The sequence below is a fragment of the Myxocyprinus asiaticus genome, chromosome 8, assembly GCF_019703515.2.
Source record: "Myxocyprinus asiaticus isolate MX2 ecotype Aquarium Trade chromosome 8, UBuf_Myxa_2, whole genome shotgun sequence".
NCBI lineage: Eukaryota > Metazoa > Chordata > Actinopteri > Cypriniformes > Catostomidae > Myxocyprinus > Myxocyprinus asiaticus.
In genome coordinates this window covers 4,462,817-4,490,551 of record NC_059351.1, presented here as the reverse complement: position 1 = coordinate 4,490,551, position 27,735 = coordinate 4,462,817, and the positions used below count along the sequence as shown (strand labels likewise).

The window sequence follows — 27,735 nt, the reverse complement described above, 5'->3', positions numbered from 1 at the left end:
GTCTATGTGGAGTTAGTGAGAGTATTTAAACTGAAGCACAGAAAACACAAACTTCCATGAGCAACAAAAGCAAAGCAAGCAAAGCACACACAACAAATGTTTTTAAAATAAACCACTGTGTGTGTGTGTATATTATTATTATTATTATTACTTTTACAATAGCGCATATGACAATACTTAAATTTTCTAAAAAATGGGTTTATATTATAAGAACAGGCCTTTACTTTCTGCAGGCTTGGCTTGTCAATAGATAAAGAACAAGAAAATCACTTCAATTTAGTTTCGGTTTCAGAACACCCAGAACTCAAAGAAATGTAAACCAGTTTAGAAACAACACGAAATTGTTCTCTTAAAGTCACATCTGACATTCATTATACATTAAAATTCATCTTGGAATTCGTGACCTCTTGGGCTTTGCATTCATTTGCTTTGTTTCTTCATGTTTTACTCACTGAAGTCAAACAGAGAACACAGCAGGATGACTTCATCAGAGTGATCAAAGCTCAGTCCAGTTCTCTGAACCTTGCAAGATTTCCAATGTGTCTTCAGCTTCTCGCTTTGCCCTAAGGAACCCTAATTGGTTCAGGGGATTGGCTGTTTGTAAGGAATGTATCCAGTGTTTGACACTGTATGTACAATTTTATGATACCTTACTGCACATAATTCACCCATAAACTTTGTGAACACGCATCATAAAACAGCATGGTGAACAGGTTATGTTTGGCATGCAGCCACAAAACTGACAATCACTCTTACTGTAAATGCACAATTTTCATTTAAAAGTAAATCTTAGGAGATCAAGTGCATTTCCCAAAACACAGAAAAGTCCACTGTAAGCTATACTAGGCTAGAGATCTAGGCTACTAATTTTTAGCGACATCTTGGACACATCTGTGTGCATAGTGGACATGGCAACCATGTCGTATTCATTCTCCCGTGCTGAAATAATCTTGCAGAGTCGGAAGGCCCCTAGGTCACGCTGGAAGTTGCGGTTCAGGAACCCGTAGAACACAGGGTTTATGCAGACGGAGCACATCGCAGTCAAGTGACACAGCGAGAACAAAAGATTGTGGGTGCAGTTCATGGCGACTTCATGGTTCCAGTCGATGACGGCGTTAAAGACGTTTAACGGGAGCCAGCAAACAGCGAATGCCACAACGATGGAAAAGAGCATGATATTTATACGCTTAGTCTCACTGCTCCGGTATTTATTTTCACGCATTCTGTCCATCATGTTATTCCGCCGTTGCAGACGGGTGTAGATCTGAAAGAGGAGAGAGTCAGAAAAAAGGTTTCTTCATACGATTGCATCTATAAACACAATTTAAATCTGTAATGTATGCACATTTATTATACACTTGTTTACACCAATGGTTAGGCCTTGGGTACAGGATAATTTTGGGGTCCCCTAAACCATTTTATGTTTGCGGTGTAAATAAATGTTGTTGTTTTCTATTTTTTACTGTATGATTTATACATTATTTTTATTAACATTTTTATTGATTCATAAATTAACAAAAAAACAACAACATATATATATATTGAATCAATCACTTTAAACATGAAACCCCCACTATATCCCCTCCCCCTACCAAACTCCCACCCCACCCTGACCCCCCCACGAACACCCCTGTGGTCAATAGAATATAGACACACACACACACACACACACACAAATAAAATAAATACAATAATCAAGTATAATAATAATAATAAAAAAAAGATACAAATAAAAAAAACCGAAACTCTTAATTACTCCTTCCACCGTCCCTCCTCGAGATTCCCCCATAAATGCTAAGTAATTGCCCCATTTCTTAGTGTAAAAATCCCTAACTCCCATCCTTCTGCTCGACCCCTCCTCGAAGGCAGCCACCCTCCCCATCTCCACGCACCACTCCGGGAACGAGGGTGCTCCATCCGACTACCGACTCCTCAAAATAACCTGCCTACCAATCATCACACTGGTAAAAACCCAGTCCTTCATGTACTTATCCTCCAAATCCATGGCCTCCCCATCTCCCAAAATACAGAGTCTGGGGCAGAACGAGACCTGAGTGCCCAACACATCACACACAAAACTTTGCACCTTCAGCCAAAATTCTTGGATCTTACGACACCACCAAAAAACATGGGTGGTGTTTCCATCTTCAGAACGGCATCGCTAGCAGATAGGTGTGTCCTTAAGACCAAGCCTATACAATCTAGAGGGGGTCCAATAAAATCTATGTACGTAAAATCTTGAATTGCAGAAGGCGAACCCTTGCATCTCTAGATGCAGACTTGAGATTTTTTAGAATCCTAGCCCACACTCCCTCCTCCAATAACAAATTTCAATCTTCCTCTCATAATCTTTTGAGAGAATTTAAATCTCCGTCCCCCAGACACTGAATTAGCAGGGAGTAATACACTGATGCCTCATGACCTTTTCCAAAAGCAGCAATCACCACTCCCAGAGTATCTGCCGCTCAAAGGGGGTACGTGCTACTCCCAAAAACAATGCAGAGCAGGTGGCACAGATGTAAATACTTATAAAATTGAGATCTGGGAATCCCAAAATGTTGAATCAAATTTTAAAAAGATCTCAAATGATTTATACCTTTTTAGTTGCTCACACACAAATGAAAATCAATAATATCCAGAGCTTCATCGCACTCAGACTTTACAAACAATATATATGTAACGGAAGCCAGCTAGTACGTGATAGCAGTGCAATATATGTAAACCTCACTCCCCTGGCCTCAAGAGGCGCACTAGTGACTGACGCTAGGGGCTGTAGCCTTTAGCCTCCTCGTTAGCGTGCCCGCTTCCCATGCCGGAGACGCGATTTGAATCCATCTTGGAGTGGATTGAGCAGGACCGGTTACAGTGGTGCCATGACCCGGATGGGAGTGAGGTTTTGGGGGGTGAGTGTAATGGGAGCCAGCTAGTACGTGATAGCTGTGCAGTGCATGTAAACCTCACTCCCTTGGCCTCAAGAGGCGCACTAGTGACTGACACTAGAGGCTGCAGCCTTTAGCCTCCTTGTTAGCGTGCCCACTTTCCATGCTGGAGATGCCAGTTCAAATCCCATTTGGAGCAGGTTGAGCAGGACCGATTACATATATACTGTATGTACAGTGCATATATATATATATATATATATATATATATATATATATTCAGGGCTGGAAATGGGGGGGAACGTGGGGGAACGCAGGTAATGGAGTGAATCTCGTGGGGGAACGGCATTCCCGTTCAAACTGGCTGCATTTGTTACGGGAATGAAGAGTATCTTTTCTCTACTAAAATGTAAATGTTCTGCGGTCTTGACGTACACACATGCGCAGTGCTGGGGGTGTGGTTTAGCTTGGTTGACAGCAAATGTCCATTCATTAAAATGAAGGGAAATATCCAGTATATTTGGCTATTTATTAAGGGGGAAAAAGATGTTAAGAATGTTCCATTTTGACCAAGATTACAGAGGTATAATCTATATTATATCTCTATATTACACACAACCATTCAAATGTTTTAGAACACTAAGATATTTTTGTTTTTGAAAAAAAAAAAAAAAAACAGATGCTTTTCTTCACCCTGGATGCATTAAATTGATAAAAAATACTAGAAAATCCATTAGAAATGTTGCAATTTATTACTGCTATTTGAAATAAGTGTTTTATGTTTTTATTTGCATTAAAATTCCATGAGAGCAAAGCCCCATTTTCAGCTGTCATTACTCTAGTTTACTAAGAATGTCACATAATCCTCAAGAAATCATTTAAATATGGTCGTGCTACTTAATGAAGTGTGGAAATCACAATATAGTGTCTTTTTACAGCCTCGGTAATGAGTACACTAGCATTTTTATAAGTTACTTTATACTTGCAAGTCAAATTTCGGTTTTAAAAATAACCAAAAAGAAACATATTTCTCCTCAAATTCATCAATCTATTGTTCTTTTGAGAGATGAAGGCTATTCAATGCACCTCTGTTTTGAAAGAATAAAACAAACCTGATCTAACCGGGACAGAGAGAGAAACTGACAACCCAGATGCACAACAACAAGAAGACAAGTACATCATAGTCCCTAATTTGAGAAACAGACTCATCACAGGTCCTAAACTAGCAGCTTTAATGAACAGTATGTGCCAAACACTTGCATTGCTGCAAGTAGAGGATTCTTGGGGTGAACAGAAAGTTTGAAGAGTTCAGCGTTTATTTTAATAAATAGTTCATTGTAACATTAAAAATGCCTTTACTGTAATTTTTCAGTTATTTCAATAAATTTAATGGATCCTCTTCAAACCATAAGTGGAGTAAAAACATAATGTTCGCGCTCATCACTGATAATGCGAATGTGATACTTACTTCCTGGATTTCATATGACCACAACTTGTGTCTCTAAAGGCAGCTCGAACAACGTGCTATAATTAGTGCCACAATCACATTTGAATTGATGAAAAAATGTCTGAGAGATGATGCTTGTCATAAACTTGGCAGTATGGGGTCGGTATCAGAGTACTGGAACATGATAGCAAAGCATGTCAAGTTGCTGTGTGATGATGTTAACCTGAAAAATGTGCGGCATGTGGTAACATCCGAATTAATTGGCTTTTTTTTGTTTGTTAATAGAGTGGCTATTTACACTATAGATGTAATGCAATCCAATAGTCTGCACCCCATAGTATCGCTGCAGTTGTGTGAGGTGTTACGACATTGTGAGTGTATTTCATTCAACGACCCTGGTTCAAATCCGCCTTTTGTTCCACTTTTTCCAATCCTGTTTCCTGTCTCCACTTTTAGTATTTCCTTTAGTAGCCTACTTCTTATAATAATAAATACAAATGAATATAAATGTTGATTTCCTCGCAGTGATTTGATCACAGTGAAAGTCGGGGAGTTGAGAGAAAGGTTTGATCCAGGTAAAATTAATTATGCTTTTACTTTAGTCATATTGCATTTATCATGTTTTTATGGGGAAGAAATAGTTTTAATGCAGTTAATCATGGTGTTACTACAGTAATATGGTGTTAATATAGTAACCATGTTTAATTTTGTGGTTACTATGATTTTACTACAAAATACCATGGTGATACTATGGTTACTATAGTAAAACCATGGTAATTTTTGTAAGGTAATGTTAGGGTTAAGTTGAGGGGTAGGATGTCTGTGGGACTCTAAATAAATACAAACATGCTGCAGTGATGCCATATACTGTATGTTAGTATTTAATTGCGGGTGCAAATGGTGTCTAACACTATTTGCACTTTAGTGCAAAGAAGATGCTTTTTGTTGCTTTTTACACTTTGGTTTTTTGCACCAGAACTCCATGTGGCAAAACATATGTGGAATATTTCTTGCATTAAGCTCCTAAAATGAATTATTAGGAACAAACTTAGTAGGCTATATATTTTCTTGTTTTTATGACTGGTGCATTTATACCGAGAGACAGAGACTGGCTCATGTCGAGTGCAGGTGTGGCAGAAAGTTAATTTTGAACGCTCTCTCTACTGCAGCTTTTGCTCTCTATGTGCTCTTTCTTTTCTGAAAGCCAGTTTCAACTTCATATTTGTAGCTACCTTTTAAGAACTTGTCACTGAGTTACCAATACAGGTCACATCTACACTGCTCTGTTGACTGAACTTGACAGTACAAAACCAGACTTGACCATTTTAGTTTTTGACAGGGGGATCCCTTTCTCGGGAGGTAGATCTGGGTAACTTTCCCATTTTTACAGATGATATCTTGCATCGTTTTCTTCCAAACAATAGCATGTCATTACTATCTAATGTCAGAATGATAATGACATGGATTATCATTTATCCATTGAGGGCCCCTTTTACTCAGTTCCACAATTACCAGTAGTCCAATAACCCAGTCTGAATTAAAATTGCAGTCTATAACGAACCTCCTCCACCAACAACCACTAAATGTACAACCCAATGACACGCTCCCCAGAGCTCAGGAGAAATAGCTGACCTGAGGGCAAACCATCATTAAGAACACAGTGGGGAAAAAGTTGCTCTGGCATTTCGAATGATGATATGTGTGTGCGTGTGGGTTTTCAGGCTCTGTGTCTTTTATATTATTGAGTCAACACAAGCTGGCAGACTGAACACAAAAGCACCCTTTTATGGGTCATAAACACAACGTTGCACAATTTAAGCACGCTATACGTGATGATGTTACAAAATCACTGCAGTGTCACAGAACAATGTACCTTAATATGCACACTGAACACATTCAAAACAAACCCAAGCAAATGTATGAAAATGTGTCTTATTCCACACTGTAAAAAACATCAACCCACTAAAACTGAAAACTTAAGTGTAATTGCTACCTTAAATTTAAAAGTAAAATCAAAGTGGTGCCTGCAGTTAGAACCTGCAGTTCATTGGACTTCTTCAACTTATTTAAATTACAGATAAAAAAAATAGACTTGAAACTCTTTATGAAAATAAAAGTGAGGGGAAAAAAACAAGATTTTCCATCCGTTAATGTTTAGTTCTGTGAGTGTGTTCATGCATGAAAATGTGATTTTGTGCAGCTATGGGGCAGAGCTGTGCCGTTGTTAAAAGCCTTGTCTCTCTTTCCTGATGATTGAAAAGCATTCTGTCCACTTAGAACAGAACATCTGCGCAAGCTCCACCCACCACAAATGCATCCGGTCCTTGTATAGAGCTATTTAGCCGTGACGTCAATTTGTAGGCGAACCAGGAAAGCTAAGTTCCCTCAGGAATTTCCTATGGGATTTTGCAACTTATGAGTAAAATAAGGTCTGTGGAAAACATTACTTGAAGATACGTGGACGTTTTTTTCTGCAACATAAATTACACACATTTTTATACCACAAATGTGAATTTGGATGCCCCCGTGTGTTTTAAAAAAAAAAGTATGCTTTTCAATACGGCTTCACAATTCACGTCTGAGCTATTAAAATGTGTGTAATCTATGTTGTAGAACAGAACATCCATGTATTGTCAAGTAATATTTACCAGAGACCTTATTTTACTGATAGTAAAACCCATAGAAAAATCCAGAGGAATCCCATGGCGAATTCTCTTCTGAGTTTTTGGACTACAACTTGAACAGCTCTATAGCTCAAATAGATGAATGACTTGTTCATTAATTCATTGCATAGACATCAACAGGTCAGAGTCTTGCTAGGACAACTGACACCAAGCCCCTTTCCCCCTCATCTCCATTTCTAGCTCTCCTTCCTTCCTTTTTTTCCCTTTTTCCTCTCCTTATTTGATGAATGGTAGCTTTGGCACAGAGTCCTGTGACCTGAAATAACTGCATGACAAAATAACCCACAGGCAGAGAGGGGGGTGGGGGGGGGGAGTTAGAGACAGAGAAATATATGCATTTATATGTAACGTATTATTTACTTCAGCTCGCATTTGAAAGCCAGTCTTACACAAATTCCATTAAATAGAATATTCTTATGGTATGCATTATGTGTTTATGTACAAGTTATGCTCTCCAAAGCTTGTCCTTGGAGACTGGATTTGTTTATTTTGTTTTATAAATGTGATCCTGCTTCGATTTTCCTGACAGTGGAGCATAAAAATGTCCCTCAGTCATTAGGACTCATAATGTCTTTGGTGCATACAGAGAGAAAGACTGATCTGATGTAATCTGACAGTTTCTGCCCTGACTGGACATCCAGAATCTCTGTTGGCGTCACATTCTGAAGTATTGGACCGTGGGATGGTTGAATGACAGTAGCACCCCAGGATCTCACTGAATATAAATGCTTCAGTTACACTCTATGTTAGTGATAGATCTATACATTCACCTAGCCAATAAATCAGCCAATTAATTGGCCATTTCGAGATTTTCGTCATCGGCCGATAATTGTGCCCTTTGTCCTAATAATAGAAGTGCTTTTTCCGTCCTGTGTTGCACTTTGTCTTAACCAGACACAACGTGATAAAGTGACAATTAATACAGTGTCTGTCTTCCATGATAATCCAAGTTCCTAACCAGCCACAAGAGTGACATGAAGTGACACTTCAATTTGTTGCTCTTTTGATTTCTTTTTCTGCAGCATTGCACTTGGTAGCAAGAGTACAAACATAGATGAATCATCCACACGAAGCAATTTAAGCAATTTAAACAAGGAAAATGTATAAGGGGCTCAAGCGATTTAGTGAAACATATAAGTGAACTAGTCCATTTAAATGAACTGTCCGAAAAAAATCGACTCACTGAAATAAACAGGAAGTGAATTGTTTATTTTAACTGGTTCATTTGCATGAACTGTCCGAAAGAACAGATTCACTTAAATGATTTGGATTTCCCAGCGGGAGAGATAGAGGATGGAATAGCTGAGCACGTTTGATTACCCCCTCGGCTTCATTTTTGCATTCGCGATACAATGTGACAAATGTAGCGTTTTGTGGGACTACACCGCTGCTCACTGGAAAATGAAGCTTGTTACTGGAAAAGTCACACTATTGTGAAAATAGCTGTCACACTACTGAAAAATGTCATTTTAGAGCATCACTACTTTTTATTAGCTACTCCTCAACACTGCAAATAACTGAAAATCATCATCCCATATCAGATATTTTTACATAAATTCAGACGTGATCACCTTTCCATCTGGCACTACAATTAAATTTTTACTCTACTGACGGTTAAGTTTAGGGTTGGGGTTTGGGTTAGGGGTAGGGTTAATGAAACATGCATGCCTGTTGACTGTTTTACAACTACCACTTGCTTTTGATGCCCCTTTGTGGACATTTCACCCGGAAAATGTGTCAACATGTGCAACAAACACTTCCAGCTCTGCCACTAGGGGCAAAAGTTCAAACTTTAGAAAGCAATGATCGATTTCAGCAGCGGAACTTTCAACCTACTGTCACCAAATTTACAGTGAGATCAATCTGGATATTGTTGCGTCACGCACCATTTTCTCTTTCACTGTGGACCGAAAAATTGCTTGTCTTAATACTGTCACATCGCTGAAATATTAGCCCCTTTCAAATAAACTGTTGTATTGCAGTACCTTTTCTGGTAAATGGTTTACATCTTTTTTCCTTTTTGCTATTATTCACACATCAGCACTGAAATGCCATTATTCTCTCAAATGTTGTTAGTTCTTTATTTTATCAGTCGACAAATTTCTTCATTTGCTTGGATTGAAGCGAATGAAGCTTTAGACTGGATTACACTAGACCAATTCTAAAATCTGAACAGAATCTAAAAATACTGGGCATCACACACTAAACGACTGAGGATTACATACAGTCCGGCTGTCAAGTCCATTCGATCACAAACTCATGTGGAAACACTCGCCCCCGTTTTATGAGACGCATTACAGATGTAAACAAACATGGATGTATGGGAGCGCTGCCATTGATGTTGCTGCTTCTCTGTTCCAATTCTCAAAAGAAATGGGCTGAGCACATTTGGGTGCGGTCTTGGGTGGAAAGACAGAGACTGCGGTGTAAGTTGGAACTGTGTGGCGCTAAATGTTTTCTCCACTTTGAGCGCTTGTTGTTGCACGCACAGTCGATTTCAATCGGCTGCTCACTGTATGACTTCATATTTGAGTCATGAAGCTTCAGACCCTTTAACACCTGGTATTAAAATGCGTTTTGGGTGACCCAATCACATGTGGTCAGGTGAGACACATTGCTGTTTACACCTGGTCGATTAAATGCGTCTCCTATGACCACTTGTAATTGAATTTTGAGGGGAAGGACTCTGTTTCATGATGACAAACATCAATCACTATGTCAGAGTGTTACTGCATGACATTAAAGAGAAGCAAAGTCAGAAAAGACAAAGAAAGTGCGAAAAAAAATGCTATTTCTCCCAGATGCAGCTGAAATGTAATCTAAGCACAAAATGAACATTTCAAGCAGAATCGTCTGTTATTTTAGTGAATTACCTGTATTAACCTGAGCTGCAGATGTTCATGCTTCTCATAAGTGTCAATGCATGTTGATTCCAGATACACTGAAGAAGATCCGTAAAGTTCTCCTGTTTGTATGTGTATCAGCTTTTAAAAATGTTTCGATCAGATGATCATTTCCATTTTAAGTCGCTCGTAACTTGCAAATTTTAAACTCTGGTTTTAGTGCATAGGCGAGGGGTGGTGCTTCACTGCTGCTGGGATGCATTCAGGATGGATTAGCGTTTACATGCGTTTACATTTAAACTACATTTATATGTGGTTATTGTGATCCGATCACAAAACGTGTTAGATCCCATTTCCACCTGTATTTAGTGCTGAACACATGTGATCGGATCACCAAAAACGCATCTTAATACTAGGTGTAAATGGGGTCTCATACACTACGAAACTATCTGTCCAATTTGATGACATTTTGACTCCAGAGTAACTGAATCATCTCCGTCTTACATCAGTACATCCTAACCGCCTACATGCTCAAACCGTTAATCTTACGAATCTGTTCACACATAACATCAAAACTGAACTTTTCGGGTAATGTTACAATTTCTCATTCAGGGAAACAGCTAAGTGTGCTAAATTTACCAGTATTTTGGAACGGGTCGTGTTCACACATGACCTCTAAACTGAAAATTGCAGCTAATTTTCTGGAAAAGGCTGTGTGAAAGCGACAATTGTCACGTCCTGGTCAGGAGGACACAGTGTCAGGCCATTTCCACACATTATTTTAAAGGCCGAAACATACTCTATGAAAGTATGTGAGTGCAGATGTGAACGCTTGGCCACTGCATTGCCAACGCATGGACCAAATTAACATGCTTAATGTTCGTTCTTGTGTTACCATGGCAGGCGGGGGCAGTGGTGGCTCAGCGGTTAAGGCTCTGGGTTACTGATCAGAAGGTCAGGGGTCCAAGCCCCAGCACCACCAAGATGCCACTGTTGGGCCCTTGAGCAAGGCCCTTGACCCTATCTGCTCCAGGGGCGCCATATCATGGCTGACCCTGCACTCTGACCCCAGCCTAGCTGGGATATGTGAAAAAAAGAAGAATTTCACTGTATATGTGCAAATGTATAATGTGTGATAAATAAAGAAGATTATTATTATTGATTATAACAAATCTCAGTACTCAAGGGGGTGATAGAGTTACTATCAAATGTCTGTGCCATTAAACTGCATTTGTTATTATTCAGGTAAATTGCTATAAATATACTGACTTTAACTCACTTGCTCAATTCTCTTAAAACCGTTGCTCTGCCATGACAGTAATTGGCTTGAAAGAGAACACTCACTGTAGAAGTGGACAGTTCACACAAATCTCACTTTAGCGCCTCTTGTGGCAACGCTGAGAATGCAACTCCTACTTGCGTTGGGATATGAATTGCGCTCGGACACATTTCAGAACACCACAATGTGTGAAATAGAGCTTGTGCTGCAAGTTGTGTCTGTGGTCACGTACTTGCATAGAGTATGTTTCGGCCTAAAAACATTCCATAATTTTGCTACATTTACACTTCTCATCCATACAATAACAGTGTTTTCCTCCACCGAAAATGGAGTCTTTAGAAAACGCTCTTCATTAAGGCATACTTTGGAAAACAATGACATTAGGAAAACGAAAAAGAAGTTTGCAAGCAATAATGGACTAATATATATGTGGCCTTAGTTCCAAAATATATGATCAAATATATAATCTAGATTATGTACTGTAATCAGATTAGAAAAATAAACTACTTGTAATTAGGTTAAATTACATTTTAAACTCGTAATCAAATTTCAGTTACTTTTTTTACGGATTACATAATTACGTATTTATCAGGCAACAGCAGTAAATTGTTCATAATTTATTGATTCGCATAATTCCTTTTTTTAAATCTTTAACATTTTTCATTCTAAATCAGCTTTCTGCTAATATTAGACCATGCCTTCTCATGACAAATAAGTATGCAAGTAACTAAACACTACTGATGTATAACTGTGTAATACAGTCCTGTGTCTACATCATATCCAGTGATCTTCACTTATTGTTGATTCTGGAAGTCTGGATGAAAAATAAAATCAAACTTGGAAGACAATTGTTTAAAAAATCCTCTTCTAAATAATAATAATTCACATCATCATTTTCTGTAATCTTTGCCAAAATAGTGAGTTAAACACAAAAAGTCATATAATCTCATATTCTGATTCACTGAGTATGTTTACTTAAATGCATTTAAGCAATATTATGTTAAAGAACCCATTTGGGGGCCTGGGTAGCCCAGCGAGTAAAGACGCTGACTACCACCCCTGGAGTAACGAGTTCGAATCCAGGGCATGCTGAGTGACTCCAGCCAGGTCTCCTAAGCAACCAAATTGGCCTGGTTGCTAGGGAGGGTAGAGTCACATGGGGTAAACTCCTCGTGGTCGCTATAATGTGGTTCTTGCTCTCAGTGGGGCGTGTAGTGAGTTGTGCGTGGATGCCGCGGAGAATAGCGTGAAGCCTCCACACGGTTTATGTCTACGTGGTAACGTGCTCAACAAGCCACGTGATAAGATGCACGGATTGATGTCTCAGATGCGAAGGCAACTGAGATTCGTCCTCCGCCACCCAGATTGAGGCGAGCCACCATGCCACCACAAGGACTTAGAGCACATTGGGAATTGGGCATCCCAAATTGGGGAGAAAAAGCGCAGAAAATCAAGAAAAGAAAGAACCCATTTACACCTGATATTAAGATGCGTTTCAGGTAATCCGATCACATGTGGTCAGCACTAAATACAGGTCTAAACAGAGTCTAAAATGTTTGTCATCAGATCACAAAAGCCACATATGAATGTGGTCAAAAAGGCATGTGACCACATCGCATTTGAGGTGTAAATGCTAATCTGTCCTGAACACATCCCAGATGCAAAGCACCACCCCTTACCTGTCAATCACCCACTGCTCTAAAACAATAGTTTAAACTTTGCCGGTTACGAGCATCTTTAAAAGGAAATAAATGTCCAATCTGAAAATATGAAAAAGCATTTACACAAGCACGAGAACTTTATCGATCTTCTTCAGTGTGTTTGATATCACACAGATAAGAAGCGCACACATCTGAAGCTCATTTAATACAGGTAATCCACTAAAATAATGGATAATTCTGCTTGAAGTATTGCGTTTATGCTTAGATTAAATTTTAGGTGCATCTGGGAGAAACAACGCTCCGTTTTTTTGCACTTTCTTTGTCTTTTCTGACTTTGTTGTGCTTTTATATCATGCAGTAACACAGTGACACAGTGACTGATGTATGTCGTCATGAGACCCTCCCCTTGAAATCCGAACACAAGTGGTCACAGAAGACGTATTTAAACAACCAGGTGTAAACAGCAATGTGTCTCACCTGACTACATGTGATAGGATCACCCAAGACCCATCTTAATACCAAGTGTAAACGGGGTGCAAATAGCATTATCCTACTCAAATGCATGCAACATCAATTAAACAATATTTGAGTCAGAAGTAATCAAAAAGTAATCAAAAAATAATCAGATTAGATTACCTAAAAAACATATATAATCCAAGAGATTATGTTGCTGATTGCAATTTTTGTCATGTAATTTGTAATCAGTACCAGCTTGCATTTCTGAAGTAATCTACTGTACCTAGTAATCTACTTAGTGATTTTTAAGTAAATTTTGTGTAAAATAATTTGCTTGTGTACATCATATTTACTATCATTAAATATCAATATTTGCATTTAACCATTACATAGTCAACCACTACTCATTAGTACTGTTTGGTCAATACACAATTTTTAAATCGAAAGTGGTTAAAAGCAATGGAAACCAAGACGAGTGAGGAAGAGGGAAGGACAGAAAGAATTACATGTATATGGATATGTGTGCGTGTGCATGTGGGTGGGTGTAAGCGGTGTTCCATTTTTGAACTGCCTGTGGTTAATTGGGTGTAAAAGTGACAAGCATCCTTGACAAAACTCGGTCACTTCACTTGAATACTAACAAGTGCTTCACAGCACTTGCCACTCTGAACAGTGAGCTATCGTCAGAGTGACGGCAGAATGCTCATTTTAATTTTTACAACTCAGCATCATATCTCCATATTAAACCCATTACTGTTAAACTAGAGCATGTCACGTGAATCTTCCTCTTCACTTAAACCATTTGTCATAAAGTGAATCCTTTGTATTGTCACATTTCTCCCTATTTCTTTATCAATGATTATTATTTTTGTACCCTTTGCAGGGGGAACTCTGAAAAGATTATAACTCATGCTTCTGATCTTTAAGGTCTTTGAATTTTTAAATGATCCGTTTAAGCACAGACCCTCACCGTCTCTTCTCATCTTGTGTCTTTCTCTCTCTCTCTGCCTTCTCTCTGTTTCTATTTCTCTTACAAAACCTGCAGCAGTAGTGTGTGTGTGTTGGCAGTGAACTGATGTGGCAGGTCATGTTGGCTGCTGGTCATGTTCAGTCAGAACACACTCAGTTTCAGTGAGCTATGTCCAAACTATGTATGAGTTGTGTTTTCTAGGACAAAAAAAAAAAAAACAACAAAAAAAAACCTCAGTAGTAATCTTAGACTATACTATAGACTGGTTGAGAGACATGCCTAAATGTATATGTTTGTGTGTGTGTGTGTGTGTGTGTGTGTTTGTGTGTGTGAGTGAGTGCGTGCGTGTGGGCAGGTTTAAGAGGTTTACGAGGACTTTTTTTAAAAAAAAATTATTAGGTAATTACAAGGGTATTATGCTATAAATGTGATTTATGAGGACATTTCTAGTGTCCCCATAATTCAAATCACTTTAAAAACATACTAAACAATGTTTTATTGAAAATGTAAAAATGCAGAGAGTTTTCTGTGAGGGTTAGGTTTAGGGGTAGGGGTAGGGTTAGGGTTAGGGGACAGAATCTATAGTTTGTACAGTATAAATCATTATGTCAATGGAGAGTCCTCATAAGGATAGCCGCTCCAACGTGTGTGTGTGTGTGTGTGCGTGCGTGTGTGTGTGTGTTTGTGTCCGTCCATCCCTTTGAGACTGGCCTCATTATTGAGCCTCACAGAGCAGCTAAACAGTCCAGACGGACATACACACACAGGCATCCTCAGCTAACCTAAAACATCTTAGATATTATCACGCAGTGACACTCTTCATACTAGAGTATAACATATTATTTACAGTTGCAGTCTATGAGAGAATTATGCAGGGAGGCTGATGTGTAAATAAATTCATTTTAATCCAACCTGTTCTCCTTACATTGCAACGATCAAAGATTTTATTATGTTTACCATCATGTCATTTTTTGCATGAAGCATGCCAGCTTAACTTTTATGAATAAGAGCAATCCCCTATTAGATAAGCCTGAATAAATGTCAAAATGCAAAGCTCTTGAAGTCCCATTCACCCAGTAACCTCACTGGTCAGACCATAAGGTGCACTCCCCAGAGACAAGAAAATAGCAACACAATGTACATTTGGTTGAATATCATTGTCATTCATAGGAGAAGTACACAAGGCTCTCATACACTAGTTGGGATGTTTTGGAGGGGATAAGCTCATAAGACTGACATCTGAATATGGAAGAGAGTAGACTCTTGAACCACCCACAGAATGTATTTAAACTGACACAGAGAAATGAGTGTTCCTGTAGCACCCTCTAAAATGATTCAAGTCTTATTTGTGACTAATAATATGACATTATTCAGTTTCATGGGAAATCTTATTAACTTCAGTTGGATTTCTAAAGTAATTTTTTTGTAAATTTTATACTTGAAGAATTTTAAATAAGTTTGAAAATCTGCCTCTGACTTTGGAACACTGATAGAATTTTAGACAAATATTTTCATAATGTAACCAACAGAAACATTTGTATCATTATAATATTTCAGCCTGGTCCCATGAAATTTACATGAGCATGGCAACATTTTTGCAATTCAAAATTTACGTGCTGTATATCATGTTTGTACGGAAGCCCTGAACCGCACTGTGAAAAAAAAAATGTCACCAATTTTTTTTTAGGTGTCTTTGTGCCTTTCTGAGTCTATGTCCTACAATTTTTTTTTCTATCGAAATTTTTTTTTTTCTCTCTACAATTTTTTTTCTCAAATTTATTTTTTCTCTCAAAATTTTTTGATGTCTCTCACAACATAAATAATTCTTTCTTTCCAAAATAAATAAATAAATAAATAATTCAAAAATATTTTTTTCTCTCATAAAAATAAATAAAAATTATTATTAATAATAATAATAAAACATTTTGGAGGAAAAAAAAATTTGGAGAGAGAGAGAAAAAAAGGCAACCTAACCAATAGTGTTTTAAAATGTATATCTGAGAAGTTAAAAAAGACATTATCAATCCCTGATCCTAACCATTAGTGTTTAAAATGCAGAAGTGAAATGAAAAAACAAAGTTTCTGAAGCAACCACATCATTTCGTACCACTTTTATGACTCTGTCATGTCATGTGTCAGCTTGAGTTCATGACTGGACTTGAACCGCGGTCCGGTGAGCTACTGCGCAAGCTATCAGAATAGGAATAAGTGTATATATGTACTGTAGGTAAGTCTGTAATAAAAGCATTAAAATGAATTGTTTTTGAAAAGATGTGTTTGAGGAAAAGTGTGTTGATATCATAAAATAGCAGGTTCTGAGTATTAGAGAGAAAAATAAGTATTTATAAAGACATAATCAGCCATTAAAGTCATGATTTGAGTGAAAGTGAATTAAACACACAGTTCTTGTAGTGCCTCTAGTGTTCATTTCACCTGGAAACTGCAGGAACTGTACCTGGATACACATATAACAAGTTTTGCAAAAATGTATATAAAGTCACGTTTTCACTATGAGACCAGGTTGCAATATTTGTAAACTGAATTATGATTGGTCTTTTTGTCTTGAATCTACAGGTTTTGATGCAGCAGTTCATTTACCCAGAAGCAAAGCTTAAAAACTACGTATGCTAACCTAAACATTTTCACACTATTCTTCTGCTGCCTTGCAAGCACTGGTGTTTCCCTCAAGAAGTGGAAGTGTAGTGGTAGTTTCGGGAAAGAAGACTTGTAGTAGCATTACGTCATTTATTAAATTCGGGCTTCTCATCCAATTATAGCAACCTTTGCTTTGTATGATCTGCACAGCTGTTATTCATCACTCATTACACCACGTTTCTTTTCACCCCCCACCACCCCATCGTCACCAGTTTAGGTCCCATCCTGCTGAGAGGGTAAGTTCCTCTCCTCTACCAGCATCATCTTCCGGTGGGATCTGATGGTTCAAGTGAGAAGGATGGGGCTTACGCCAAATGAAACTATTCTATCACTATCCTCACGTTAATTATTTCTGGTAGAAATGCAATAGAGATTTTCAAAACAGATCTAAACAATGTCACAAACTGTGCTGAGATTTACCAAGATAACAAAGTCTACAATCAATTCAACTCAAACATTTCTCATCACATTCTTCTAAAACCTAATTATCTGGGCTATGCTACACACATTAATTATATAGCTCTATACTCTTGTACGTAAACAACTGTGAAGTGTGTTTAAAGGGATAGTTCACCCAAAAAGTTTAATTCTGTCATAATTTACTTACCTTCATATAATTTTAAATACGTATGACTTTCTCACAAAAGATGTTTAGTCACAATATGTGATGAAAACCAATGAGGTTTGATGTTACCAACATAGCCACCATATTTAATTTCAACACTTTATTAATATGATTTGATTTGAGAGTGAGTAACGGAGTGAGTCCGTTCTGTCCATCGCATAAAATGATCGTATCGCTGCAGAGGACTTGGAATATAGAGCATGAGACATATTGGTTATTTTACTGTGGTTTAATGTTATTTTTTGCCCTTTTTCAATCTTGACAGACTAGAGTGACTATTCGCTAAAAAAATGGCAAATAAACCCTTTGAAGTTTCAACTTCTGTGTTCCTCGGAAGAAAGTCATACAGGTTTGGAGTGGCATTAGAGTCAGTAAATAATTACAGAATTTTAATTTTTGGATGAACTTTTCAGTTCTCAGCAGAGTTTTGAAAAATGCAGGGGGAAAAAGTTGGTGTGGTAAGTAGCAGAGTGAGGGCAAAAGGGGAGAGAACACTCCAACTGCCTTGTTATCCAGGGAGCTTAATTTTGCTTTGATTAACAGAATCAAAGTTTCCCACAAATGCACACATCAAAATGCACAAATATATTATAAACTTTTTTGTAAGCTCACAATAAAATCCAAAAACGCACGCAGGTCATTTTATATCAGTAATTTCTGGTAAATACACGTATAAAGGATAAGTTATTTGCATTGCACTATTCAAAATATACGTGAATGTGCTTTTGCATTTCAGATCACGTCTGTTTCAAACGAGCCCCAGTCTACCTCTGTATAAATCGATAAAATCTCCTGTTAAAACTGCTTGTTGCTCACAACATTTCAAATATGTCGGCTACTGTTGTAGAGCACTCTGTCAGCTTTAAAGCGGAAAACCTGCAATTTCATATTCGCAATCAACGCCTCTGACTGTATGAAAAAGATCCCCCATTTAATTAATTATTTAACCCCGGTGTAAATAGCATCTGCCACACAGTGCAGCTATTTGCACACCAATAATCTGATGGAACTAGAAAAATATACGACAGACTAGACAATAGGTGTTGCTGCAGTGGCGTGGGCTGTAAAGATGGATTGTGATTGTGTACTGTTGTGATAGCGCCCCCGGTTCAAATCCAATTTTTGTCCCACTTTTTTTCCCATCTGATTTTCTGTTTCCACTCTTAATATTTCCTTTAAATACTACTTAAGTATATATATAATAGATAAAATAATAGATGAATATAAATGTTGAATGTCAGGGAGTGCAGAGAAGTGTTTGATCCGGAGGCGGGGTCTGTCGATCGCACTCGTTCCTGCAGCTCGGCGTTGCTTGTGTGTAGATTGCAATATATAGTAATGTTGTAGTTACCATGTTTTTTTGGCAGAAACCATAGATTTAATGCAAATTGCAATTAATGGAGATACTACAGTAATCTGGTGGTAATACTGTATACTGTAGTAACCATGGTTAATTTTGTGGTTACTGTAAATTTACAACAAAATACCATGGTGAAACCATGAAAACCAAAGTTATTTTTTCTGAGGTAAGGTTAAGGGTAGGTTTAGGAGCAGGGGTTGCTGTACTGTGTCTGTGGGACTCTAAATAAACACAATAAACACACTGCAGAGATGCCCATGCATTATACAAATTTAAATTTGGGTGCAAATAGCATCTGACACTATGTGCACCAGAGTGTAATTAGTATCTACCAATGAAAATAATATCTGCTAGTATTTGCACTGGGGTGTAAAAAGCATATACCATTATTTGCACCACGGTGCAAAAGCATCTGCCTTAATAATATTAAGAGAAACCAATGATGTGCTCAAATCTAGAGTACATCTAAAATGTACTGTATATGTCACAGTCACGTGACATTTTTTCATCATTGATTTCAAACCAAGAAGAATAAATTAACAACTTTCCCCTTAAAATTAATGCTTGCTATCATTTTTTTTTTCCATCATACGAAATATATTCAAATCTGTTGTCATCTAGACAAAAGTGTTAGTGTTTCATGACCATTTAAAGTGAGGCACTAACCAATTCTGCTGTATTGAAAAGAAGGGCAGAGACATTCATTAAAAATTCTCTCATTTTCTGCATAAGCAAGAAAGTTATACGGGTTTGGAACGGCATGAGGGTGAGTAAATTATGACAGATTTTTTTATTTCTGGGTGAACTAATCCTTTAGCCACCAAAAAAGAAAGAAAGAAAGAAAGAAAGAAAGAAACAACCCACACAATCAAACACATGCACACTCACTCCTCTCTCTGTCTCTGATCTTACCTTCAGGTAACAGATGAAGATGAAAGTGAGAGGAGTGATGTACTGAAGTACCAGCATGGCGGTAGTGTAGGTGAGCTTGAGTTCTCTGGATGGCCACTCCTCCACACACACCTCCTTTCCCCTGTACTGCTCCTGAAACACTGAAGGCAGCTGCTTCAGCGGGGTGTCTGTCACCCTGGAGAACAACAGAAAGGGTGTGGCAGTAAGAGTGGCCAGGGCCCAGGTGAGGCTGATGCCCAGGCAGGCGTGGTTCAGGCTGGGTCTCCATCCTCGAGGGTGGAGGATGAGCTGGTGTCTCTCAACAGCGATCAGGACCAAGGAGAAGATGGACACTGAGACGGAGCAGCACTGAACCAGACTGTTGAGTTTACACATGACCGCTCCGAACACCCAGTGATCCATGAAGGTGTAAATGAAGGTGAACGGCAGACACACCAGGGACATCAGCAGGTCAGAAACAGAGAGGTTTGCGATTAGGACATTTGTTACATTGTGAAGCTCACGTTGCCGTGCAATGACAAGAATTAGAGCCACGTTGCCCACAACACCTAATAGTACCACAGCACTGTAGGCAATCGCCATGATGACGAACAAAGAATGGCTTCCATAGCACTCGTCGCCATAAGAGAATGAGGAGAGGTTAGCAAGGGAGCAATTTGATGGGTCCAAGGAGCAGTTCAGAGCCGTGATTGGTGAAAGTGGGGGTAACAGGGTAGAGTCTGGCATTGTTCCAGCTGGTCTTGGTTGAGAATGATGTAATATCAGCTGATCATATACTCTTTCCTTCCAGGTAATGACCTTTCCAGGATCATGTTGTCCTACTTCGGGCAACACGCTGTGGGGACATACGACAACAGTTAGATCAATACTCAAAGGAGAGAACTGTCTCTAATGTCATGTTTGATTACTGACCAATCCAATTATAAATATCAATAAACCCTAGACATGTCCCTGTCAGTTTTATTTAATAAGGAGTTATTTCGATCTTACAGCAACAGTTTGTACTGATTCTAGACTTTTTGGCCTTCATTTCTTCTACAGTACCTATACAGTGATATTGCACTTTTAAATGGCATGTCTTTCTAATACACTTTTAATTGTGCAGTAATTATGAATCACCTAATGCCATCCAACAAATGTAATAATATAAGAAATGATGTTTCCCTTTTCTAAAAGCTATTTAATTATGCCTGTGTTGGTGTGTGCATTATGTGCATGGAATTGAGAAGTTAATAAAGATTTTGGCGGTCTACTAATTTTATTTGTATATTCAAAACGCTGCCATCGAACAGTAGCTGAGCTATTACGCATATAAATAACTGTAAATAGGTTTTACCTCAAGATATTTACACATATACAGTCTAGACATTCATTCGAAATCTTAAGATGAACTGAATGCATATTGGTCTACGTATATGTCAGAGTCTGAATCAGGTTGTCAAGGTAACAGAGGTGACAAAGCCTCCCATTTTTAGGTCTGTGGTTCTATCGTCTCTCTTTGTCTCTCTCCCTCTCTGACTAAGAGAGACATTTTCTTATTCATAATTGTAAAACACCAGTACACTTACAATAGTCTCCTGCACATGAACTGCAATCGGATTCCACAGACCTTAGCTACTCCCAATAGACTGATGCTAAATGGCAGGCCATTCATATGTTTTGTACAGAGTATTCCTTTGATAGTTCTGTTCTACAAAATGACCTTAAGGGTAGTGGGCTACAAGGGGAATGCGTAAGCATTTGAAGCAAGCCCTTAAATGTCAAGATGGAGTGGGAGTCATTCAATTGTCTTTGCTTGAAAAGGGGCTAATTAGGTACGCAGAGTATGAACATTTATTCTGTCAGATTAGAAAATCAACACCACCTATTTTTGAGAAATCTCTCAATAATACAGTGGAATCAACACTCAAAAATGAACTCATTACCATTACTTAAAGGTATAGTTCACGCAAATATGAAAATTATCTCATCATTTACTCACTCTCATGCCATCCCAGATGTGTATGACTTTCTTTCTTCTGCAGAACACAAATAAAGATTTTTAGAAGAATATCTCAGCTCTGTAGGTCCATACAATGCAAGTGAATGGTGATCAGACCTTTGTAGCTCAGAGAATCACATTAAGGCAGCATGAAAGTAATCCATAAGACTCCAGTGGTTAAATCCATACCTTCAGAAGCGATATAATAGGTGTAGGTGAGAAACAGATCAATATTGAAGTCCTTTTTTTACTCTAAATCTCCACTTTTACTTTTACATCTGAAAGCCACATGTGGTGCCTGTTTGGTTTCTCTTTCACATCTGAAAGTGACAGTTAAAATGGAGATTTAGGGTAAGAAATGACTTAAATATTGATCTGTTTCTCAACCACACCTATTGTATTGCTTCTGAAGACATGGATTTAAACACTGGAGGCATATGGGTTACTTTCATGTTTCCTTTATTTGATTTTCGGAGCTACAAAGGTCTGATCGCCATTCACTTGCATTGTATGGACCTACAGAGCTGAGATATTCTTCTAAAAATCTTTATTTGTGTTCTGCTGAAGAAAGAAAGTCATACACATCTGGGATGGCATGAGAGTGAGTAAATGATGAGATAATTTTCATATTTGGGTGAACTATTCCTTTAACTGAATTGCAGAAGGTTTTTACAAGTAATTTAATGTCTTTCATTCAGATTAAGTCAGTTTCATAGAGCCAACATAATTTAAAGTAGATGGATTAGGTCAAATTAATGTACTGTAGTTTTAACTCAACTTCATTAGGTTCATCAAACTCAATTTACTAAGGTTTATTTAATCATTTTTCTTATGTTGGTCCAACGTAATTTATTTAATTTACACTATCACCATAAAAGGTATTCATGTAGTCCCAATTCAAATGGATTAAGTAAACAAAATTAAATTTGCAAATTTAAATGTATAGAACGCAATGAAATCAAAATGTGACAAAATATTCTAGAATTTTTTTTTTTTTTTTGCTTTATTATAGTAAGTTACATAAGTTTATTTATATAAGTAAAATGAACAAGCAGCAATCATTTTGTGGACGAGCACGTGAAGGGTAAAGGTGAAGTGTAGTTTCTGTGCCACTAGATTACCAAACCAAATTGCAAAAACAATGACGTCCTCAAGATTTCCTGGACATACCCGATCTGCCACTGCCAAACAAATTTTCACATTTAACAATTTTTTTATTTGTATTTTTATTTTTATTTTTATAATTATTTATTGTTTTGGATATACAAATATGTTATATGGCAAACATATGGCAAATTATATGACAAATATGACACTAAATACAATATTTTGTGTAAAGTTCCAGTGTACCTCATGTGAATAAAATATGTGAACAATAGTCTCTTATCTCATAATAAATCATGCATATCTGGGATATGTTTAAGTCTTTATTAGTTTTGCTTCAACAGTAGAAATTATTAATTGAAAGGGAATGGCAATCTGACTGGCCTGTTTGTTTTATGAAAGAATCTGTTAACAGCTTTAAAACCGTCCATCCTGTTAATGCTGTTAACTCAATATAATATGATTCAGGTCTTGATTCTGATGATCAGTCAAAAGTAGGCACAAATAATCATATTTTACACCCATGTCTCAACTGCAAATTTTTTCTCTCTTCCTCACTATACTCACAAGCTTCTGCTCTTTCTTATATTGTTGATGGTCATAGAGTTAATCACCAAACAGTTCTAAGCAGGCCAGTTCTTATTAGCTAAAGATGATTTATGGCACTGATGTAACTCGTAAACTTGTGACTTATTGGCAGTCCAAAATTTCAAATTAGACAATTTTAAAAAATCTGACAATTTTATGAGCTAATCAACAGCAAATAGAAAGCATTTATAGTCTTTCCAAGAGCCAGCAGAGGCTTGTAATGCCATTTCCATGACAATATAATTAAGTCATCAACTTTGGTCCTTCGTGAGCCCTGTGGAGAGACTCATTGATGAAACAGAGCTAAATGTAGCTGATATGAATGCCATCTTTAAAACCTTCTGGGTCATTCTAATAAATGGGTACCATTTGTGCCCCTCATTTACATATTTGTCGAAAAGATTTTTTTAACAATAAATAGTCAATGCCAGTTTTTACTGTGATAATATAGCCTAGTTGTTTTTCTAAACACTTCAACAAAATTACAGAATCAGAATGAGCTTTAATGCCAAATGTTCTCTTGCATACATGACATTTTTTTGGTGATAGGAGAAACAAGCAGTGCACACAGAAAATTACAGTGAGACACAAAATATAAAACAAGGTAACAGACATACAAAAAAATAGGACATATAACATAGAATGGCATATGTACATGTGCAAGTGGTAAATGTATGTGCAAGGTAGGGGTATGTACAGTTATTGAATTAAATATGAGTGAATTTACATATGTACATGACATATTTATTCATTTGTAAATTACAGGAACCTTGGTTTATTTAATTTTGTTATTTATTTATTATTGTACTTTATATATATATATATATTAGGTGGCCTTATCTACTATGTACTAACATTAAATACATACAAGACTATGTATTTACTGTGTAACTACATGTTGTTCTGCAGAATTCCCACATTTGCTGCTGCTGAGGTTAGGGTTAGGGGTTAGAGTTAGGTTTTGGGGTAAGGGTTGGGTTATGGGTAAAGTTAACAGTGTAACTACAAATGTAATTAAATTCAAGTACTTTAAAACGTAATTACATGCAACAATATGTATGTACATAATAAGTTCATTGTATCAAATGGTTTAGTACATAGTAGTTAAGGCCACCTAATATAAAGTGGGTCCGTACATTGTATTAGAAGACTTTGTGTACCCACTTGTGCCTCAACCCTGTAATCATCATATTTCCCCTTTTTAAAGAAATGGACAATTCCATTAGAAAATCTTGTCATAGTGACATCATCATCCTTTTATGCCAAGAACAAGTTAAAGACTTTGTCTTATGTTTTGTTATGTTTGTCAGTAGGGGACGAAATGAAACCTTAAAATGTCCATGATTTTGTCTAGTAACCAATGGAGAACTGAAAAGTGAATATTTGTAGTAATATCAGCATTTTCTTTCTATAAGAAGCACCCTGCAGGTTCATAACATTGGCTTGTAAAGGCATAAGGCTTGTTATGTCAAGCTGTAAAATGCTCAACCCTGTTACTGTCAACCCTTTCTGAAGGCATAACTACTGTATGTCACAGCATACTGATGCATTCATTTAACTTGAGATGGCACAATTTATTTGTCTGATAGAATGTGTTAAATATTACAGAAATGTGCTTTAGAAATCACCATATTAAACTGGAAAAGTAAAAGAAAATGTGAGACTTTTACAATGTAAAAACAATTCTGTTAAATTAACGGTAATATAACGGCAGCTGTAGTTGCCAGAAATTTACCGTAAAAATGATGGCAACCATGTTTCAGGCTTTACAGGATGTAATTTCAGTGCCTGTATATTTTAAGGTTCACTTCCGTTTTTTACTAAATGATATAAACTTGATACACTAACATTCTTGAACTATAAAAATCTGCTTGTCACTTAAAAATGTATTATTAATTGCCATAGTTACTAAAAAAGGCCACATGATGACTTAAAGTTCATCAAGAGAGGCCCTTCCAGGACAGTGTTACTCACACAAACATAAAACACCATCAGGGTAACACATATGACAGAAAGATAATGCAATAAACATGGACTAAACTACATAAAATATAACACAGAACACCCCAATGTGCATAACTGATATTAAAAATAAGAAGAAACATAACTTTGACTCCAGCCAGGTCTCCTAAGCAACCAAATTGGCCCGGTTGCTAGAGAGGGTAGAGTCACATGGGGTAACCTCCTCATGATCACGATTAATGGTTCTCGCTCTCAATGGGGCGCATGGTAAGTTGTGCGTGGATCGCGGAGAGTAGCATGAGCCTCCACATGCTGTGAGTCTCTGCTGTGTCATGCACAACGAGCCACGTGATAAGATGCGCGGACTGACTGTCTCAGAAGCGGAGGCAACTGAAACTTGTCCTCCACCACCCGGATTGAGGTGAGTAACCGCACCACCATGAGGACCTACTAATTAGTGGGAATTGGGCATTCCAAATTGGGAGAAAAGGGGATAATGTATATATATATATATATATATATATATATATATAAAGAAACATAACTTTACCATAAAATTATTAAATTAAATGTGATGCACATGGATGGAATGCACAATTATTGTTTTTCACCTTAATTTTAACAGTAGCTTACCGTAAAAAGTACATGCATTCTCTTGTTAAACATTACATAAATTTTTCCCTTAATTATACGGTAAAATCATACTTTATACATCTAATAACAATATTTTAACATAAAATTACACGTGTTGTCTTTTTACCATATATGTTAAAATAAACCGTTAACCAATTAACCTTTTTTTACTGTAGCATTTTCTCGTTCTTTTACAGTTAAACTTGCGAACATTTTTTACATGAGTTTCAAACATCTGTCAACAAGATCGTTTCACACCTTGTGGCTCAGAGACAGACATGACCTGTCAAAATGACAACATTTTCTTCAACTAGCAAGATCAAATCATGGGCCGTTTGGGAGCCATGGGAACCAAAAGAGGGAGAGAATGGAAAAGAGACAAAGTACAGACAGACAAGATGAGATGAAGGTGGAGAGGAATAGAAGAACACAGTGACATACTGATGTGATAAAGGAGGCAAATGAGAAGATATAGAGAGGCATTAAACAAAAGATATCTGATACCAGAAGTCTGTTCAGTTTAGCAATTGCAACCTAGTAGATAAAAAGGATTTTTCCTCATGTGAGGGAGTTTTAAGCCTGGTGCAAATACAAATCTCTAATGGTAGGAATTTAGCAGATGTGTTGCAATCTTAGAAACCACATGCAGCCTATAAGTGGCCAGTCTTAGAAACACAGAAATCTACCGTTTACCTAAAAAGTACAAAAAATATGTTCCTACAAGACTAGTTTAAAATGCTTTATAAATCAGTCTTAAAATATGATTACTGAATATGATTATTCCTCTTTCTGCAAACCGTCTATTTCTCTATTTCTCTCGTCTCTTTCATAACGCACATGACACCAGACATCTCTCTGCTAGAAGGACACAAAATGAACTTTGATATTTTCAGTTTGCACCAGAAAAATTTTATAGAGCACCATAAAAAGACAGATTCACAGAGTGAGACAGTTGAAATAATAACCTATTTATCTTGTGTTAAAATACAATCTTGATAAGACAGATTGTATTTCAATCATATTATCACAATGTCTCCTCTCAGTAACAGTGACCTGAAATATACCGTCAAATCCTAAAGAGAAAAACAAGAAAAGACCAACCTAGGAAAAACATTAAGGTGATATGTGTCAGGCATCCCATCACTGTCCTGTCGTTCCCATGGGAGACAGTTTCGATGAGCATTAAGGACTCTTATTGCACGTTATGAACTCCTGAGTTAAGTGTTTCGTGTGAGTATCTTGTAAGCAGGTCAAAGTCCGACAGGTACTTCCCTCCTCATAGTCCAATTATCCATGTCTTCTTTCCCACCATCTGCGCTTAGTATTGCGCGTTTGATCCCGGGTTTAGCGACGCGCGCAAAGTTAATTTTATAATGCAATATGGAATTAGACAGATCAATTTAGCACATAATGCACATTTTCCCTGAAAAACGTGCTAGAGTGAACCGGATCACCAAACGCATAGTGACAGATGGAATCCCATTGCGCCTATTTCTAAACAATACACTGAGCATTCCTTGCAGGAATAATCAGGAATGATGATTGAGTGGAAAGACCTGGAGCGTCTCTCCACTAGAAGCGTGTTCAATGGAGACAAAACATGTACGAGTCTTACCTGCAGCGTTTTGCGCGCGGTCACAGCTGAAGCCACACACGCGTCTCCATCATTCTGAATGAGTGCATGTGTGTGTGTGTG

The 27,735-nt window shown here is 37.5% G+C and overlaps 1 protein-coding gene across 1 annotated transcript; it reads right to left on the bottom strand.

Moving 5' to 3' along the window:
• LOC127444498 (neuropeptide Y receptor type 1-like) lies at window positions 1-27,735 on the bottom strand. The gene is made up of 3 exons (XM_051703874.1): window positions 27,655-27,735; window positions 19,772-20,606; window positions 1-1,264 (listed from the first exon to the last, which is right to left on the bottom strand). Exons 2-3 carry the CDS (start codon window positions 20,495-20,497, stop codon window positions 848-850), a joined length of 1,143 nt encoding a protein of 380 aa, XP_051559834.1. The 5' UTR covers window positions 20,498-20,606; window positions 27,655-27,735; the 3' UTR covers window positions 1-847.